At 40.9% G+C, this 21,585-nt stretch overlaps 2 protein-coding genes across 2 annotated transcripts in view; one reads left to right on the plus strand and one right to left on the minus strand.

Annotated features, from left to right (window-relative positions):
* The window catches only part of MAP7D2 (MAP7 domain containing 2), a 183,194-nt gene extending 173,261 nt beyond the window's left edge, over positions 1-9,933 (minus strand). Inside the window, exon 1 of the mRNA XM_044666814.1 lies at positions 9,847-9,933. Coding sequence (XP_044522749.1) covers positions 9,847-9,898 — 52 coding nt within the window. The 5' untranslated portion in view covers positions 9,899-9,933. The remainder of the gene's footprint in view (positions 1-9,846) is intronic.
* A 9,942-nt stretch (positions 9,934-19,875) lies between these two features.
* LOC123241594 (protein C1orf194-like) lies at positions 19,876-20,382 on the plus strand. The gene has a single exon (XM_044669207.1). The coding sequence runs from the start codon at positions 19,876-19,878 to the stop codon at positions 20,380-20,382; it is 507 nt and encodes a 168-aa protein (XP_044525142.1).
* The last annotated feature ends 1,203 nt before the right edge of the window (positions 20,383-21,585 follow it).

Here is a 21,585-nt window from a genome sequence, read left to right on the forward strand (position 1 = left end):
CTTCATTTTAAGAGGGAAGGGAAATGAAGAAAGGTTTTGGGGAGGTGGTGTATTGCGAGAGGTCATCACATCCCACAAAGTCTGTTCAGACAAAAACATCTTTAAATAATTTCTGCCTCGCCTTCTTTTGTATTCAAAGCAGAGATTGATGCTGCCACTAAATTTATAAGTACATTGAAGAAAATTGCCTGCCTGGAATTAGGGAGATTATTTTGTTAAATTCTGAATCTGACAACCAATAACAACATGAATTCCTCCATATGGAAGAAAAAAAAACAGAAAAGGACTAAGAAATCATAAATTGCCAATACATCTAATTTGCTGTTTTTTGAAAAAATATAAAATCAGTCGTTTCAAAACTGTTCTGTTTTTCTGATTCTCCCTCTGAATCTCTATTTTGTTCTCTTTCGTTCATTCTCTTAATGTTTCATTGATTCCCTTTTCTTTCTTATTCTTTTTGTCATCACTATTACTATTTCTCCTTTCCCTCCAATTCTCTTCCTCACACAAAATTTAAAACCCTCCCTTCTAGGCACAATAAAGAAAAAAAAATCCATACATCGTCCACGTCCAAGAATATATGCTCAATTGTACCTCTTTTCTTTTTTTTTTTTTAACCCTTACCTTCTGTCTTAGACCCAATATTGATTCTAAGGCAGAAGAGCAGTAAGGGCTAGGCAATGGAGGTTAAGTGACTTACCCAGGATCACATAGCTAGGAAGTGTCTGAGGTCAAATATGAACCCAGGATCTTCCCATCATTAGGCCTGGCTCTTTATTCACTGACCCACCTCACTGCCTCCTATGCCTCTTTTCAATAATTTTTCTGTCAAGAAGTGTACAGCATTCTTCATTATTGGCCCTTTAGAATTATTGTTGGCAACTACATTGATCAGAGCACTTAAGACATTTGAAGTAATTTTTCTTGTATTGTAATCATATAAAATGTTCTGTTTCTACTCCATATAATCTTCTGATGTATCTCTGAATCTGTGCCTTGTTTATTTTTGCTTTGGAAATGAGCTGTTACCTATATTTTTGTAAATATGGGTCCTTTCAGGAGGATAATGCCTGAGCTAGAAGTAGATATGATCATAAAAGATTAAAACAAACAACTTGGATTATGTATAAAAGTTTTTATAGAAACAAAAGTCATTGCCAGACCACTGTGATCACCATCCAGAGGAGCAGTCCCCGTGGAGAAGGGGCACTTCCATCCCCCTAACACTGGCACTTCATGTTGACCAGCTATCACCATGTTACCATCAGACAAGTAAGCCAATGAATCCCTAGCCCCAGGCCATTGGCTCTGCTTGTCACCTGCCTCCAGAAGGAACCTTTGTGGGACCCACCACTGTCTCTCCAGGTGCAACTCTCCTTACCTCCTCAGTAGCCAAAGCTACTGAAGATCCAGAAAACCAAGTTCTTGATATAAGTCCCTGGCACCATTGAATGGTTCAACACTGGATACCAATGTGGTTTTATTCATGTAAATGACATTAAAGAAGATAAAATAATTATCTACCTACAATGGCTATACCCAAAGGACTACTGGTCCTTTCCATCTGACTTTACAGCCTAAATTTCCCCAATGTGTGTTATTTCTGCCTACTAAAATTTGAGCTCCTTTACAGCTGGAATTGATCTTCCTTTTTCTATTTGTAGCCCCAGTGATTCTTACAATATTTTACTGGGCGTCTGCCCCAAGGAGGTCATTGAAAGATAGGTCCCATGTTTAACAAAATATGTATTTCATAGCAAGTCTCTTTATGCTACTCTGTGACCGTGGGCAAATGTCATTATTATTGCCAGTGATCCAGGAACCCTCTAAGACTATATGTTATGGATGGGATGCCATTCTGCAGAAGTAGAAGAAGTTTCCAAATCAGGAATTCCCCACCCTGATACTATCACAGAACCTAACTAGGTAACTCTTTAGGATAACAAAAGCTAGCAAACAAACCAATGCAGAAAAAAAAAAGTGGGTACTCACTGGCCTGGGAATAGCTGAACAAATTTAGGTCTAAGAATGTAATGGAATATTGTGACATCATAAGAAACAAGGATACAGGGGGCAGCGAGGGAAGGACATTGAATAGACTGCCATACCTAGAATCGGGAAGACCTGGGTCCAAATATGACCTTAAGGACATTTCCTGGCTCTGTGCTGGGCAAGTCACTTAGTCCCCACTGCCTAAGCCTTACTGCTCTTCTGCCTTCAAGTTAATACACAATATTGATTCTAAGATGGAAGGTAAGGGTTAAAAAAAAAAAAAGAAACAAGTGTTCTTGGATAGCTCCTATGAACTAGCACTGAGAGAAGAAAGGAACAATTAAGGGAACAATGTACACATGTCTAAAATAATGCAAAGGAAAGCAAGATTAAAAGACATCAGGGCTCAGCTAATGCAGGGAACAATCTTGATGCCAGAGGACTGGTGATGAAATATTCTCTCTCCTCAACAGAAAGAGATCACAGATGCTGAATGAGGTACATGGCAGATAAGGGCAACGTGGCTGTTTGACTTAGTTAAGTGTTCTTCATAGTGACAAGGCTGGCTTCTTGAGGGTGGTTTGGCAACTAGGAAATGACAGCAATGTAAAACAAAATCAATAATTTTTTTAAAGAAAAAAAAGTAGACCAGAATGGTACCCTTGCAAAGCAGAAGGATAATCTTGTGGGATTTTCTACATCATTGTATGGCTGCTAAATGAGTTTCATTAGTTTTGGAGGAATTAAACATTAAACCCCACCTGAGATAGAGCCATAAGATTTGGGAAGTGGAGGTCTTAGTCATTTGCAAAATTGGAATTGCTTTGCTATGGTCTCTTTAAAGGAGTTGCAACTTTTCCGTGTTCTTAATGCTTTATTTGTAAAATGAAGACTGTTAATTCCCCATCCTATCTCCCAGGAGTTATTTAGAAGAAGCTCTGTGGGGAAGTCTTGGGCTCTTGGGTTGAACCTCAAGCCAAAGTTTCTGCAGACTCATTTTCCCTTTTGCCACTCTCTTCATTGCTTTCATTCATTCACTTAATAACTGTTTATCAGCACCTACTATGTGCCAGGAACTATGTTAAGTGCTGAAGATATAAAAAAAGGCAACAGAGGGGGCAGCTGGGTAGCTCAGTGGATTGAGAGCCAGGCCTAGAGACGGGAGGTCCTAGGTTCCAGTCTGACCTCAGATACTTCCCAGCTGTGTGACCCTGGGCAAGTCACTTGACCCCCATTGCCTTTCCTTACCACTCTTCTGCCTTGGAGCCAACATCCAGTATTGACTCCAAGTCAGAAGGTAAGGGTTATTAAAAAAAAAAAAAAAAGGCAACAGACAGTTCCTGACCATAAGGAATTTACAATCTAACATTTTGCCAGTCAATATTGGTTGTAATCCCATCCTCTATAGTGGTAACATTTTGCCAATAGTTTATATTCTAATCTGTTACTGTCCTTGGCCACACTTTGCTCTGCTAGGCAAGGAGAAAAAGTATTTGTTAACTGAGGCACGTTTGCGGTCTTCTTCCTCCCTTTTCACTGTGTCAATTAGGTATAATTAAGTCGCACCTTTATAGTACTATGAAGTGGCATATTAATCCAAGAAACTTTGGAAATTAATTTCCCATATTTATATAGCACTTTATACTTGGCTTACAAAGTGATTTCTTGTCCATTATCTGTTATCTCATACCTACCCTGTGAGGTATGTAGGACTTCAAGAGTTATTATCCTCATTTTTCAGATATAGAAACTGAGTCAGAGCATTGAAATGACCCACTTCACACAGCTAAGCAAGCAGCTGAGAAACAGCCAGTGGCCAGAGACTCGCCCCAACCCAAATTCTCTGATTCCAACACCAAAGCTTTTTCCCTAACTACCTTCCCCAGTTTGTTCCTCCCTCCCAACTTTGATGCCAGACAAGGAATAGATTTTCTTTTTGCCAAAGGTCTCAGCCCTGGAGATGGATGATGGTGTCTTCCCACACTTTTATCATTCATTACTTGGGGCTGTGTAGCAGCAGCCAGGCAGGTACCCCATTAAGTTCTTGCCTCTTCAGATTTTGTGAAAGGCCGTAATTTGTTTTCTGTCTTTTAAATGTTTTTCTATTGTATTCAGAAGTACAGTTTTAAAAGACTACTGAATATGGATGAGTACATTTTTATTAACCAACAAGCACTTATTAATCTCCCACTATGGGCCAGGAAATAGATGTTTATTGAAAGCCATGTGGGTTTTCTTGGCTGGTTTGCATAAAGCCTTTCCTGATTTCCCTCCATTGCTAGTGACTAGTGCCCAAACTACCTTGTATTTAACTACTTTGTATATATTTCTATTCACTTTACGCTACATGTTTTTATATGTACTTGTCACTCTGCTAATGTGAGCTTAGAATGTAAGTTCAATGAAAATAGGGACTGCTTGAATCTTTGGATTTACCTCTCCAGGTGCCTAGCACAGTGCCTGACACAAGTACTTCATGATTAATACTGATTTATTGATTTGTTTGGTTGAATTTAAGTGAAGCATGATAGATTTTAGTTATACCCATTTCGCAGTTAAATCATTACATAATTTCATTGCCACAGTTTGGGAAAGTCATCTCAAGTTGACAAATGCAAGAGTGATACATTGGATTTCAAGAATGTAGATACCCAGGAGGCAGCTAGGTGGCACAGTGAATTGAAAGCCAGGCCCAGAGACTCAGAAGGCCCTGGGTTCAAATCTGACCTCAGATACTTCCTAGTTGTGTGACCCTGGGCAAGTCACTTAACCCCCATTGCCTAGCCCTTACCACTCTTCTGCCTTAGAACCAATACACAGTATTGATTATAAGATAGAAGGTAAGGGTTAAAAAAAAAAAGAATATAGAAACCTGCCTGGAGTCAGGAGGACCTGGGTTCAAATCTGGTCTCATTGTACCTGTGTATTCCTGGGCAAGTCATTTAACCTGCATTGCCTAGCCCTTGCCACTCTTCTGTCTTACTAATATAGAAGGTAAGGGAGGAAAAAAGACAGATGGTAAGGAGTGTTTTTTTTTTTTAATGTAGAAACTTCTTTCAAGCATTGAATCCATCATAAACAGTGCCAAAGGTCCACTGACCATCTTTTAACCCAACACAAAAATGGATAAATGAAATCTAAGACTATGAACATTTGACAAGATAAATCAAGAAAGAATTCACTTACATCTTAAACTGAATCTTAGAGTACTGGGAAGAAATTAAACCAGGTAATAACCAAAACAAAATCCAACCAGGAATGCTTTATCTTCTCATATATCTTACATGTCTAATATATCTTATATATGAGACAATTAGAATATATTATATATGTTTTTATACACACATACATATACATACACATAGTTAAGTGGCACAATGGAAATCCTACCTCAGACATTTAAATAGCTATGTGACCCAGGGCAGATGATTTGACCTCTCTTAGGCTTGGTTTCCTCATCTGTGAAATGGAAATAATTTGGGAAGGGGAGTATAAATGCCACCTGTTATTAGTATCTTGTCTGCCCAACTAGCTCTTTGTGGGAAACTATTGTCTTCCTCTTAGGAACTCTCCTTCCTAGGGAGAGTTAAAGAAATAGTTGATAAATGACTTGGAAAGAATGGGATGATCACAGTTCCACAAGTTTTAGAATTGCAAATGAAGGAAGCAAACATTGATTACGAATATTATCTCATTTAATCCTCATGACAAACCTGGAAGGTAGATGTTGTGTCCCATTTTACACATGAGGAAATTGAGGCAGGCATCAAATAAGTGACTTAGTACCCAGGGTTATATAGCTGGCAAGTGTCTGAGAATGGATCTGAACTCAGGCCTTCTTGGCTCCAGGTCACCCCCATCTCTTGCCCTCCACTGTGCCATCTAGATCTCTTAAAACAGTGATTCCCAAAGTGGGCGCTACCACCCCGGGGGGTGCTGCAGCGATCCAGGGAGGGTGGTGATGGCCACAGGGGCATTTATCTTTCCTATTAATTGCTATTAAAATTTTAAAAAAATTAATTTCCAGGGGACTGAGTAATATTTTTTCTGGAAAGGGGGAGGTGAACCAAAAAAGTTTGGGAACCACTGTCTTAAAGGTTCATCTCATCTAAGACTTCATTCTAGACCAGGGGTCAGCAACGTATGGCTCTCGAGCCATATCTGGTTCTTTTGAGGGCCAGATATGGCTCTTTCTGCAGGAGCCATAAAGTCAATTTTTTTTCAGGCGCTGTTACAGGAGCGCGCACTGTGAGCACTGTACGACTCTCACGAAATTACATTTTAAAAAATGTGGAGTTTATGACTCTCATGGCCAAAAAGGTTGCCGACCCCTGGTCTAGACCCTGCTTGGCTAAGATCATTTGACCATCTCTTACTACCATGTTATGACCAAGTGAAACAAAGCTCAAATGTCACTGATTTGGAAGTGGAAGAAAATCTGAGAAAAATTGATAGATGAGGGCACTGAGATCCAGACAGAAGTTGTTTCCTCGATGTCATACCACATTAACAAACATTTATTAAGCATCGACTGCATGCAGAGCATTGAATCAGGAGTAAAGCCCAGGTGCTCTTTCCCCAAAAGCCCGGAACAAAGAAACCAGACTGCTTTTCCAGAAAGGCTGATATGTTTATGACTCCAATAACAACAAAAAAGTATCATTATGCTTACTTCTGGACTACACAATAGTTAAGCTAATATAATTTCTTGCTTTCCCTACAAACACCAAAGTACACTCAGCTCCAGGAATTTAGATTTCTAGTCATCTTTTTGAAAATTCATGGCTTGTTTCTTTCTAACTTTAAACTTAAAAGAAGGAAAATAGCTTTGAGCTAATCCTTATGTTACCACAAAGCATATTAAAATATTTGGCAATAAAATTGACGGTTACACAATTTCATTGAAAGATGAAGATATTCTGCCTTTGACAGGTAATGTTAACAAAACAAATCCTGGAAAACTCTATCTTAGCTCCTCAGGAAAGATATGGAAGCAATTGAGTGTCACAGTGGAAACAGCATGGAGTCTCTAAGATCTGGGCTTTCACAGAGCCTCAGCCACTAGCTCTGTGACCCCGGGGCAAGGGACTTAATTTCTGTTTGCCTTAGTTTCTCATCTGTAAAGTGGGGGAACATAATACCCATACTTCTGAGGTGCTTTAAATGTTAAGCACCTGGACATTCATAAAGATTAGGAATGGAAACATCTGTCAAAAGGCATGTTTACTATGGAAATAGGTTTTGTGAGATAATACATATATAACCCAGTGGAATTATTTGTCAGCTCTGGGGGGAGGGGAAAAGGGAGGGAGACAAGAAGAATAATGTAACCATGGAAAAATATTTTAAAAAGAAAATGATATTTTAAAAGGCATGTTTACATATTTTACAAATTGTAATTGTTTTTAATTGCTCTGCTTGAAAAATAGAGAAATTTTTTTTAAGCCCAAACAAATGAAATTATGGATCACAGAGGTACAAATGGACCTTAGGGATCATTTAATGATCTTATTTCCTAGATGAGGAAAACAAGGCTCCAGAAATGCATCACTTGTTCCTGAAGAGAGCCATACAGTTGATCAATGAGCATCGCCTAGGTTTCTTTCTTTCCTGCATTTGTGGTAGTTGCAATACAAAAATGCCTATCTTAGCTACTTAAATAACTGGTTTTTTTTATAAAGTTACTTTAGACAAAAATCACCCGAACATTACGAAATGATTCCCTACCGCTTATCCTCCAAGACTCTACGTAGCCACTTCAAAAGGGTTAGTGGGGCCAAAATTCTTCTCCAAAATTCCGCATAGTTTCAATCCGATTCTCTTTCTCTCCAGCGAGAGTGTGAAGTTTGGAACAAGTTTCTAGCAACTGCAGTCTGGGGCTGGGAAACTTATTGGGTACAGCTGCCACGTAAGAACTACTGGGGCAGGTCTAAACACCTGAATTCGCCTCATGGCGAATAGCTTCGGTCTCATAAAACCAGAGTCTATTTTAAAGCAAACAGAAGAACTTTGTACAGGCGTACGTGCTGATGAGTAACCGAATCCACAGCACGCCTCCCTCCCGCTCAAGTCGAAGCACATTTGCTCCTATTGGGCTCTCTTCTCTGGAGATGCCGCTTTGTAATGAAACTACGCTTTGCACCCCCAGGAACCGTGAACCATTAATCTAGAACAGCTTCTGCCTATAGCTGTCCCGAAGTTCGCACAACCAGGAACTTAAAAGTAGAATACTAAGCAATCCCACCATGCCTGCACACCATGTTTTTCAATGCGTGTGTGTGTGTGTGTGTGTGTGTGTGTGTGTGTGTTGGGTGGTGGTGGGGCAATAAACCCACATCTATGGCACAGATTACATACATTACACCTCCCCACCCCCACCCCAGCCTGCTTTGGGCCCCTCTCAGATAGCAGCGCTGTCCTTGAGCAGAGCTTCTCAATGCGGAGTGAGGTTCGCTTCAGCCTTCCCCACTATCGTAAGCGACCCTACCGACCGCCCCTGTGTACTTACAATACACACACACACACACACACACACACACACACACACACACACACATTGGGTGGTGCTGACACCTTTACAAAGCGCTAATCTGCACTCCAGGTAAAGACACTGCCCAATCTCCACCCCAAACACACACACACAGTGTTGGCTACACCCTACCCTACCCTGGGATTTATAGCTGCTTGTAACGCGGGTGAGCGCGCACATACGTATACACACAGGCACATACATTGGCCTTTGGAGCTCGGCAACAGGAGGGCGTCTGGGCAGTCGCCCCTTCCACCTGCTAGCCACCGAGGCTAGGAGGTTGAAGGGGGCGGTGGCGAGGGGATAGCTGTTGGTGACAGGCAAAGAAAGGGGAAGGGCGAGTGGAAGGATGTTTAAAAACCCAGTTCTTGGAAAGAAGTGGAAATCAGGCTTAAATCGGAAATATCCTCAGTCCTTGCTCCCCAAGATCCCTCTCTCTGTTCACGCGCACGATCTGGTACCAGGCCGAGTAGGGGAAAAAAGGCATTTTAAGTCTTCCCGGGAGAGGACCAAGGCTCTCTCCATCACCGCAAAGCACTGGTCCATGAGCTCCCCCTCAGGACCGAGTACTGAACCCTTTTCTCCCTCCCCCTTCCCTTCCCCATACGTATGTGCAGGTTTGGGGGTTGGAGGAGGATGAATGAAGTATGGCCTTTCTCTCCTGCTGTGAGTGTTTGTGCGCGCGCCTGTGCGCACACCTCCGGCCCAGGCAGGGAGAGCCGAGCATAGATAGAATAGGGGACCCTCCATCCCCTCCCCGCCCCCAGCCTCCTTTCCTCTTTCTTCTCTTTCACGACCCTTTCCAAGAAGCAATGCGGGTGGCAGGCTGACCCCCACCCCCCGCCTTCCTCCCTTCAGTTCTGCAAAGAGGTGGTCTGGGCAGGCAGGTGGCCAGTGCGGGCAGATGGCCCGCCGCAGGGACCCGGACGAGAGAGCTCGGGCGCACTCTAGACACCAACATCTTTCTCCAACAGAGCAAAGAACAAGGACATGCCTTAACCTCCAGCGGCAGGCAAAGGAAGGAGAGCAGAACAGATCTCCCCCCACCCCCACCCCCCCGCAATCCCTAGGATTGCACTAGCCCCAATAGACCACTCTTACACCTCTCTTGCCCCCACCCCCACCCCCACCTCCAGGGGTCGACTGTGCGCACACACTCCTTCTCTGGTTCTCTTTCTCTCTCACACACATACACACACATCACACACACACACACACAAATACACAGCACCTCACTCCAGCTGTGCCCCACTGCCGACAGGGCAAAATGAAGAAGAGAGAGGACAAACGCCGGGCAGAGCCTCGGAAGTCCGCGCGTCCTTTACCTGCTGCTCGATGGTTTGCCGGAGAGGCCCGCACCACTCCAGTCTCGGCCATCTTCCAGAAGGAATTAGCGATTCGTAATCACACCTTTCTACTCCGAGAGGCGGCGGTGGCTTCGCGGTTGTCGCCGTCTTTGCAGCCCAAGCGGCTTCGGCTGCTCCGGCTCCGTTGGGCCCTGCGGGGCCACCGCACAGGCGCATTCACCAGCAACCTCGGCACCTGATCCACATACACACACCACGCAAACACACAAGGCAAACACATTGTAAACACACACCACGGCTGGGGGCGGGGGTGATGGAGGGGAGGTGGCGTGCCCTAGGGAAACAATACGTAGACTGATGCCACCAGATACATCAGTGAAAATGGTGACGGGACAATCTGGGGCGGGTGTGTCTGCCAGCTGTGTAAGTGGAGCGAGGGGGCATGAATCTGGATAGTGGACTGTCTAGGAAAAGCGGGATGAAGCGGGTGTCCTTTAGAGCTTGGTATACAGGGAAAGAACATTGCGTTTAGAGTCGAGGGACAAAGCTTTGAATCCCAGCTCTGTTACTTCCTCTCTGAGTGACACTTCCCCCCTCTGGTCACCTACATTGTAAAATGTGTGGATTGGGTTTGATAATCTCTCAATTGAGTTTTACTGGCTTCGTGAATTAGATTAGCCTTGTTGCAAGCGATCCACGTAATCAGACCTGGGCCAGAAGCACCTCCAGGAAGAAAGCAGAACAGCCAGTGACCCTACCAGAGGCTTCGAGGATCCCAGGTGCTTTGAACTACCTGCAGAATGCCCGGAAGAGGGGAGAGATGCTGCCAAATTTTTCCACTTCTCCTCAGCCACCCAAAGGGCAAGTGTCTCATAGAATCCTCCCTTATGGCAAAGTAACAAGGTCTACTGAAATGGGAGGCTGCTGTGAGCTGAGGCAGTCATAGAGCAGAAGCAGTGAAAAGAGCATTGGGTTTGAAGTTAGGAGAATTCGTCTTATTATTTTTTTCCTAACTGTGTGACTTTGGGCAAGTCATTTAACCTCTCTGGGCCTCAATTTTCTCTGATGTTAAAATGAGGCACTAGAATACTAATCTCCCAAGATCTCCTCCAACTGTAAATCCTATGATGATGAATGAGCTTTTCCATTGACTGTTCCAGGCAGGCTCGCTTTCCTCAGGTCTGTTCCCAGTAGAAGCCTGGGGGCTACTCGTGTTTATCCTTGGGCTGATAAATTTGAGGCTCTTATCCCTACCCTCAGATGTACAAGATTAAAAAGATCCGTAGAAGTCTTTAGGCATACACCCAGATGCCACCATCTAGATTCTTTGCTATGAGCTTGGAAACAACATTTTGAGTTCCAAAAATATCTGCCTGATGACTGAATTCCTGGCACACATTGAAAGGTATGGAGGAGAGTGAACTAGGGGTGTGGTAAAAAGCCAGAAAGAGGGGATTAAGAAAGACATAGATACAGGCACTTTAAAAAGTAGGCAGGTTAGGGCAAGCGTCCTGAATAGAATTCAAAAGCACTCTTTAGCTACCGGTGCTGGCTAGGTTAAGTAACCAGTAAACTGTTTTCTAAAAGGCAGGATAGTTAATGCTACATAATAATCTCCCCGACCCTGGTCCCAGTCTATTCATAATCTAGACACGAAGAGAACACAAAAGCTTCCCTTAAAGGACCTCTAAAATGAATGCACATTGTGATTCTGGCTTTTCTTAAAACAAAGAAAAACAGATAAACTTTGAGGTGGAATCAATGATTCAAGCACAAGGCATTTAACCAATTAATGAAAGGATGCTTAGGTCTATAAACGTGTGCAATTGTGCTGAAAGGAGATGAAACTGATTTAGTTTGCTTAATTAATGAAAAGATACATTACTGAAAAACATTGAAATCAAGAGAACTGGTTTCTGACCTGGATTTAGGCTTAATCTTTAACCTTAATATTTAACTTTTTTGAGATGGTTTCTTCACCTCTAAGGGGTTATATAGTGCACTCCAACTCCTAAAGGTCCACACTGGTTTCCTTCTCTTCTCAAAGAGTATTTACTCCTCTCTCCAATATGCATAGCAGACTAACATCCTGGGACAATTCTATCCCTTGGAACTGTCTAGGATAACAATCAGAACTCATTCCTCAATGCTTTTTTTAAACTTTGCCTCTAATAATATTTCATTTTCCCCCAATTACTTATAGAAACAATTTTAAATATTTATTTTCTGACATTTTTCTATCTAAATTCTCTCCCTCCCTCTCTTCTCCACTCCCTAAGAAAGCAAGCAACCCGATACAGGTTCTACATGTGTTATCACGCAACACATATTTCTATATTCATCATGTTGTGAAAGAAGGTGCATATCGCACATGCAAGAAAAAAATTATGAAGGAAATTAAGGAAAAACTGGTTTGCTTTAATCTGCATTCAGACTCTTTTAGTTATAGTGCATAGCATTTTTTCATGAGTTCCTCAAAGTGTATTGCTGATAATAGCTAAGTCATTCATAGTTGGTCATCTTACAGTAATGCTGATGCATAATATTCCCTGGTTCTGCTCACTTAATCTTGCATCAGTTCATATAAATCTTTCCAGGCATTTTTAAAAAATCATCCTGTTTGTCATTTCTTATGGCAGAGTAGTATTCCATTACAATCATATCCCATGACTTGTTCAGCCATTCCCCAACTGATGGACATCCCTTCAATTTTCAATTCTTTGCTACCACAAAAAGAGCAGCTATAAATATTTTTGTATAAATAGGTCCTTTCCCCCTTTCTTTTCAATCCTCAGCACTTAATATGAATTGCCCTTCATACTCAACTGCCCTCTTTGTCATAGTGATCCTCAAATCTTAGTTATTTTTCAAACATAGTCCCCCACTGAATGCTCCCTTATTCTCCTCTTCCTCTTCCTCCTCCTCCTCCATACAACCTCTCCTTCCTCAACTTCCCTCTTGTGTTGTTCAGTTGTGTCCAACTCTTAGCGACCCAGTGGACCATAACATGCCAATACTGTCCATGGACTTTTTTTTTTAATTTAGAATATTTTTCCCTAGTTACATGATTTATGATTCCCAACCCCTTTCTCTCCCTCACTCCTGGAGCTGACAAGCAATGGGTTATACATGTATCATTGTTCAAAGGCTATTTCCATGTTATTCATGTTTGCAATAGGGTGATCTTTTAACAACGAAACCCTAATCATATATCCTTATTGAACTACATGATCAATCATATGTTTTTCTTCTGTGCTTCTGTTCTCTGTCTATGGTTGGGGAGTTGGATTATTTCTTGTTCCTATATCCACTTTCAAGCTCTCTCTCTACCACCATCACTCAGTAACCCATCTTTCTTTGAGGTTCAGTTTATATTTATCACTAAACCAAATTTTTAGTAGCTATTATCTACTCACCTCTAGGACACTTTTTCCTCCCTCAACATATTCAGTGACTAGTTCACAGTCTTTCTGCTCTCCTCAGTTCCCTGAAATTCTTCCAGTACCTTAATTTACTCATTTCCCATGACCTTCTTCTCCACCCACTGGGGACACATACGGCAGTGGCCTTTCCTTCAATCTTGTCATCTTCTCACAAGTATTTCATTTCCATGTTCACAAACCGAAATTTCTTTATCTGATCCTAATGTTGTCTTTCAACCTCTGTCCCTCTGCCTTTGAGCCCCTAACCCTGTTCTTTGTCCTCACCACAAACTTCAATCCCTCAGTTTTGTTTTGGTTTTTAAACCCTTACCTTCTGTCTTAGAATCAAAAGTGTGTATTGGTTCTTAGTCAGAAGATTTATAAAGGGGGGAGGGAGGATTGGGGGGATTTTGGGGGGGGGTTAAGTGACTTGTCCAGGGTCACACAGCTAGGAAGTTTCTGAGGCCAGATTTGAACCCAGGGCTTCCCATCTCCAGGCCTGGTTCTCTAACCACTGAGCAGGCCCCTAGCTGCCCATCTCTTTCCCACCTTGACTCCTTACTGAACCAGTTTCTCTCTACCCTGTCCTCTTCTCTTAACTCTTTCTCCTCATTGTATGGTCAGTCTTGCCCTGTCAACCTTCAGTTTTGGATTATGGTACTTACCATCTGCTGTTTTTGCTCCTACTCACATGCTGCTGAACAAAGCTAGAGGACATCACTAGACCCTGCTGACTACTAACTCATATAACAGAATGTCAACTGGACCCTCATCGCAGTAAGATAATTTTTTTAAACCTCTTGAATCAAATCTGGATCTCACACATCATAGCAAGTTCTCCAAACCTTTCCATCTCTCCTCATACTTCCCATCGTCCCCTCTCCCCAAACCTTATCGGCTGAGAACTTTGCCTTTCTCTGAAAAAACTCAGGTCATTCACCAAGAGCTCCCATCTTTTTACTGTGCTAGACTACAGTCAGGAAGCCTAGGGTTCAAAAGCAGCCTTGGACATTTAATTTACTAAATTACCTAAGGCAAGTCATTTAATCTTAACCTTTGCCTGCTCAATTTCCTCATGCATAAAATGGGAATAATAGCACTTTCCTCCCAGAGTTATTATGAGGACTAAGTGAGATAATGTTTGTTAGGTATTGTATAAACCTTAAAAGCTATATAACATTATTATGACATAATACTACATAAATACTATTATTATTAGCTCTGTGACTTCCCTGAGATTTCTCTACCAATTTCCTGGCCAGTCACAATTCTCTTAAGTGGGAAGGAATCAATACATCCAATAAATCACAGCTACTAGGTGTACCAGGGGCAGCTAGGTGGTATGGGGGAATAGAGCTCAGGGCCTAGAATCAGAAAGATCTCAGTTTAAATCATATCTTCCTAGCTCTATGACCCTGGGCAAGCCAGTTAACCTGTTTACCTCAGTTTCTCATCTATAAAATGAACTGGAGAAGGAAATGGAAAACCACTCTAAGATCTTTGCCAAGAAAATCCCAGATGGGGTCACAACAACTAAAAAAAAAAAAAAAAAAAAAAAAAGATTGAACAGTAACAGCACTAGGTGCGCTGAGTTTTATGAGAGGATTTGTGTCTTAGTTTGCAGTTCCTTAGTTTCACGCAGCATTCCGTCTCCTTTCTCCATCCCTCCACAAATGACTATCCCTCAAGCCTGGCATGCTCCAACCCATCCATCCTTCCCCCATCCACCCCCAACCATTTCATAGTTTCTTTGGATTCTTTCAAGACAGTTCAAACCTCATCTGAATTTCAGGAGGTTTTTGTGGGTCCCATCAGCTGCTAATGCTCTCTTCCATTTAATTTTTTTTGTATAGAGCATTTATGCACCTCATTATTTCTATATTGTTTCTCCCAATGGAATATGTAACCCTTGTGGGCAGGGACCCCCCCCCCTATTTTTTGGCCTTTTTTTTATATCTTTGACACAATATGATATCTGACACATAGTGCTACTTGGTCTCATTGGCTATGTACCACTACTTGTGGTACCTTAGACAGAAATGGAGAAGTTCAGGAAAGGGATAGATTTTAGGGGAAAGTGAATAAGTTCTGTTTTGGACATATTGAAAAGGAAATACCCTTTTCATGAAAAGTTAATACTCTTACAATGAAATATTAAAAGAGGAAAGCCTACACCAAATGATGCCTAGCCATGAAAAATAGTATTAATATATGTCTAGGCTGATGCTTCTACCGGATATGAACTGGCATTGACAAAACTCCAGAGAGTCATATGATTGATAGCCCATTTAAAATGAACTAATGGTTTCAGGCTGGCTTTGCTGAGGCCCCACAGGCGAGCTGTCATGATAAATACAAGACAATTTGTTTGGTAAGCCCAAAATGTAATATTCAAAGATTGTAGCTTTTGCTCAGTTTTCAGGACTTAAACAGATTTTTCATACCCTTATTTGTTGGAAATAATTGTCAGAGAAACAACTTTATTAAGAGCAGAAATGTTTCAGAAGTTGATGCAAAAATCTGTATTACTAGCTAAAATTTATATTTTCTAAAGTGTAAATAGTTCAAAATATAAGGTTTTACTTTAAGATTTAGTCTGTGTTTTGTTTGTGCATTTGCTGAAAATGTTATTCAGTATCATTCATGCTGGATAACAATTAAGAATTTTGTAAAAATTTTGTTGAATGAACATCATTACAGCTAACATTTCTAATAGGACCTTGTGCCAGATATTTTGCTAAGCACTTTGAAAATATTCTTATTTGATCCTTTCAATAACTCCTTGAGGCAGGTGCTATTATTATTCCTATTTTACAGCTGAAGAAACTGAGTCAGACAGAGGTTGACATGCCCAGGGTCACACAACTACTAGGTATCTAGGGTCAAATTTGATCTTAGACTTTCCTACCTCCAAGCCTGTCACGATCCACTGTGCTTCCTTGCTGCTGAATTCATCCTTCCTAACTATATATCAGCACTGTTGCTACCATTCTTATACTTCCTAATTATAAGAAAGGTAGCCTGGTATGGTAAAAAGAAGTTTAAATTTAAGATAAAGGACTTGTGTTCTAATCCTACCTATTGTGTTCGTTAGCTGAGACCTTGAGACAGATTTCTTTTTCTTCTTTTCTTTCTTTCCTTTTCTTTTTCCTTTCCTTTCCTTTTCTTTCCTCCCTCTCTCCCACCTTTTTCTTTCTCTTTCTTTCTTTCTCTTTCTTTCTTTCTTTCTTTCTTTCTTTCTTTCTTTCTTTCTTTCTTTCTTTCTTTCTTTCTTTCTTTCTTTCTTTCTTTCTTTCTTTTTTTTTCTCTCTCTCTCTCCCAAAGGACAGTATTGCAAGGTGTCTGTAATCTCCCAACTTTCCTCCTTAATAATATCGCATTATAAGTACCTTCTATGCATTCAAGACATTGCTACTGGACAGCTAAGTGACACAGTGGATAAAGCTCTGGGCCTGCAGTCAGGAAGAAATGAATTCAATTCCAGGCTCAGATATTTACTAGCTGTGGGACCATGGGCAAGTCCTTTAATCCTTATTTCCTCCAGTTACCTCATCTGTAAGAGCTGGAGAAGGTGGTAAACCCTTCCAAGATCTTTGCTAAGAAAACCCCAAAGCTGGTCACTGAATCAGATACAACTGAACAACAAAAATAACAGTATAGTGAATAACAGCACTGAGTATCTAGCTCGGCTCTTCTTGACAATATTACATTTGACAATTGATTTTTGTCTCAGTGATCTATACCCTGCCTCTCCTTTTTCTTTTTTTAATTTTATTTATTTTCTCCTTTTTCTTTTTCTTTTTTTTTTCTTTTCTCCTTTTTCTACTTCCAGTCAGTGAGAATGTTCTGCAAGCATGTTATTGAGCATATGGCTTCTGGAGCTGTGCTCTCTTAAACTTGGCTTCCTATCCCACTCTCAACTATCCTTCCTCCCCTGCAGGAATAGGGGATACCTATTGGTTCTACCTTTTCTTTCCCCCGATTTTCTCTTGTGATACCAAGAAGACAGGCTTCCAGCTACATTCAGGACCTTTTCCCTTCCTTTCTACATGGTCCCAAGAGAGTAGAGGGCTAAATTTGCAGCCTTTACTTGTCTTTCTCTGTCCCTCTCTCTATGTTTCTCTTTTTTCTATCTTTTGGGTTTTCTCTCTGTTTCTCTTCTTTCTGTTAGGAATTCAGAAGTCCATGTATTCTTGTATTCAGATAGGATGTGCCAAGGCAAGACAATTATTAATTTTACTCCATTGTAATTCCCTCTAGGAATAATTATGGACCTTATATTTCTATGGTCATTGTTAAGGATTCTATCCTTACTTTCTGTCTTAGTATCAGTCCTAAGAAGAAGAGCAGTAAGGGCTAGGTAATTGGGATTAAGTGACTTGCCCAGGGTGACACAACTAGGAATTATTGAAGGCCAAATTTGAACCCCAAACCCTTCCATTTCCAGGGTTGGTGCTCTATCCATTGTGCCACCTAGCTGCTCCCTGGATTCGATTTTTATTAAACAGATGTCATTATTAATAGATTTGAACGGTACTGAGCTAATGTTATCCTTATAGCCCACATGCCAGCACTTTAATTAATGCTAAATTAGTGCGACCATTATTTTCTAGAGCAAAACCATGTAGTTATTTTCTGAGGTTTAACTTTGTAGGTCCAGATCCCAGGAATCCTTCTAGCACTCCAACATCCTGTATGCCAAAGGAATCATTCTACAAATATTTGAGTCTTCACTATGTGCTAATTGGTGTATGTATGTTTGTGAGTGTGCAAATATGAACAAAAGTAACAGCAAGTATTTATATATCACTGTATGGTTTTAAAAGTATTTTTCTTACAATAACTCATATGATTAATTCTATTTACAGATGACTAAATGGGAGGTGGAAGATGAGGTGTTTCCCTTCCTTCTGCACATTTGCTTAACAGCCTGATGTGATTCACTTGGTTTACAGGAAGGAGGTAGGTGGTGCAGTGGCTAGAGGACTGGACCTCAAGCTTAAGAAGACCTGAGTTCTAATTTGCCTTGTGTACCTTCCAGCTACATAACTGTGGGAAAGTCATTTAATGTCTCTTTACTTCAGTTTCCTCATATGTTCAATGGGAATAACACTAGCACCTAACTCCAAGAATTGTGAGGATAAAATGAAAATAATACTTGTAAAGTGCTTTTTTTTGTTTGTTTGTTTGTTTTTTAAACCCTTCCCTTCCCTCTTAGAATCAATACTGTGTATTGGTTCCAAGGCAGAAGAGTAGCAAGGGTCAGGCAATTGGGGGCGGGGGGGAGGGAGGGAAGTGACTTACCCAGGGTCACACAGTTAGGAAGTGTCTGAATCCACATTTGAACCTAAGACCTACTGTCTTTAGGCCTGGCTCTCAATTCACTGAGCCACCCAGCTGCCCCTGCCCCCCATAAAGTACTTTGTAAAATTTAGTGATATAGAAATGTTTGCTATTATTATTGCTGTTATTACTATTCTTTCCCAAGAAACTGGAATACGGTAGAGATACAAATATGTTTTAAATGGATTAATTCACTTTTTTAGCACATAAGTTTTCCTCACCATTTTTTAACTTCTAAGAACATTTTGTATTATTTTGTTATTTTGTCTGCTAGATGGTGAGCTCCCTGAATGTAGTTGGGGCACTTTTGCCTCTTTTTGCACACACCTCCAGTGCAAAGCATAAGACCTGGCATAAAGAGGCCCATAAAGTGGGCTCTTAATAAATGTCTCTTGACTGACTGTTAGCATTGCATAGATGAAGATCCCCAAAACTTATGATCAAAAATTTCTGACTGTGGTTCTAAATAGACAATATATAGTAATTCAGAGATGACAGATTCCAAGCTTTTTAGAAAAGATATTCCTTGAGATTTCAGAGGGACACCTCCAGAAAAAAAAAAAAAAAAACAACCCCCAGAAAAAAAAATGAATTGTTCTGCATCAGAGGGGATTTCTTTTACTTTTAGAATCCAAAGGTTAATTTAGTGACCGATAAGAATTTTTTCAATATTTCTTCTGTAGAAGCATATTTTTTTAAAAAGCAGCAACATATTTGTATTATTTCATGATAATAACTGATCCAAGAACCCTTTTCTTACTTCCTGGTATCAAGAATGAATAGGTTAGGGGCAGCTCATGGCACAGTGGATAGATAAGCCTGGGCAAGTCACTTAATTTATATTTGCCTTAGCTTCTTCATCTGTAAAATGGGGATACTGCTAACATCTACCTAGCAGAGTAGTTTTGAAGATCAAAGGAGATAACAATTGTAAAATGCTTACTAGAGTGCCTAGCACACAGTAAATGTCAGCTTTTAGTTGTTGTCGGGCCAAAGCGGGAAAAAAGAGCTTGTATTTTGAGTTCAGGAACTCAAAATATAACAAGAATATCTCTTGTCAAAATAAAGTTACTGCCTTTCTCAACCCTTGAAGTGATCAGGATGAAGACCCACCTAAGGGTAATCTACACTTTTTATTCCCCCAAAGTGATTTGATTAGCTTCTACCCTATGGGACTTCTTTTGAAGGTGAAACACTCAGTAACTTCTGTTCAATCTAGATTCTCTCGTAGATCGGCTACTGTTGCCTGTATTGCACTCCTTCCCTCAGTTCGTTTTATACAATGCCACTTACTCGAGAGCCCACACAGAAGCCCAAGAACAAAAATGAAGATACCTGCGTGGACAAAAGAGAGTCCCAGAAACTCTCCAACACCAGCCCAACCCCTATTATCAAGCAGCTGGATCCTTGGAACCGACTCCATGAAACTTCCACAATTGCCCGTATCAGGGGGAACGTATATTTCTATAACCCGGACATTCCCCTGGATAACTTGGATTTCCGAATTACAACTGTGTACAACCACCACATGGGACACTTTCAGGACAAGGCACAGGCACTAATCCATGAGGAGACCATCAATGACACCCATGGAGTCATCAAATTCGAGGACCCACATGAAATAATATGTCCTTCCTTACCTCCCATCCTTCCTGGAGCAATGAGACAATGGGTCAGTCCCCAGAAGGAATCAATCCACAGTATCCAAGGGTCCATAACATCCCCTCACCTACCAACCAGCAATGGTGGCTATTCTCGCAATAGCAATGGTGGCTTCTTCTCCATTTGATTTAACAGTTACTAATGTGGGTAACCCATGCCAATGAAATCCTCTGCCATCTGCTAGCCTCTCCTGCCTCTCACCTCCATTAAGTTTCTGTTTAGATTAAAATAAAGGTTAATTTATTGCATCCTGAAAAAGAAAAAGGAACATTTCCATTAAGTGAGATTTGCAGTTTCATTATAGAATCTCCTTTTGTTCTACAGCTCATGTGAAAATGTTTGTTTTATTTTTGTGTTTTAAAAGCTTAGCTTTTTAAAAAAAATACATTAGGGGGCAGCTGGGTAGCTCAGTGGATTGAGAGTCAGGCCTAGAGACAGGAGGTCCTAGGTTCAAATCTGGCCTTAGACACTTCCCAGCTGTGTGACCCTGGGCAAGTCACTTCACCCCCATTGCCCACCCTTACCACTCTTCCACCAAGGAGCCAATACACAGAAGTTAAGGGTTTTTAAAAAAATACATTAAAAGTGAAAAAAAAATTAGGGCAGCCCTGTTATCCCTTCCTGAGTTGTGAAGATCTTTCCCTAATGAAATTAGAAGGACAATATGTAGTTGACTGAAAGATTAACCATGTTACTGGTGGCCTAAGCTAACCAGTCACACAGAGATGAGATATATTGGAGGCCAGAAACAATTAATGGAGTTTGACCCTTGCACTTCTTACCTCTGGTAAGAGGGCAGCAGAAAAAAGGGATTTCTTTCTCTTTCATTCTTTACCCTCATGGATCATGCAATCTTGTGTTCGAGTTATGAAGATCAAATGAGTTTAGATAGATAGATAGATGGGTAGATGGATAGAAAGATGGATGGATAGATAGATGGATGGATAGATAGAAGATAGATATAGATATGTGTACAGATAATAGTGTATACATATACATAGATACATATTTAATACATATGTATATATGCATGATTTATACTGTAAAGATGAGATTAACTCTCCCCTGCCCATTTTTAGATTTAATCACCAGAAGCAATACACCTCACTTATCCTTATGTAGAGGAGGTCTGTGACCCATGTGTGTGATGTGGATGATGAATCAGAATTGACTGACTGTCCCCTGGGAAGTCCTAAGCAAAACTTTAGCTGTAATTGGCCCAATTAATTAGCTGTAAAGTGGGAGGAAGGCACAGGAAGTGACAAAAGGAATGGTCTTTAAAAGTGGCAAGAACTTCCTGTGAGAAGGTCTTTCACCTTCAACTTGACCC

This window comes from Gracilinanus agilis, chromosome 3 (genome assembly GCF_016433145.1).
Source record: "Gracilinanus agilis isolate LMUSP501 chromosome 3, AgileGrace, whole genome shotgun sequence".
Classification (NCBI taxonomy): domain Eukaryota; kingdom Metazoa; phylum Chordata; class Mammalia; order Didelphimorphia; family Didelphidae; genus Gracilinanus; species Gracilinanus agilis.

Excerpts from the sequence above, each read along its gene's own strand:
- LOC123241594 (XM_044669207.1), top strand. The coding sequence starts at position 19,876 with ATGCCACTTACTCGAGAGCCCACACAGAAGCCCAAGAACAAAAATGAA.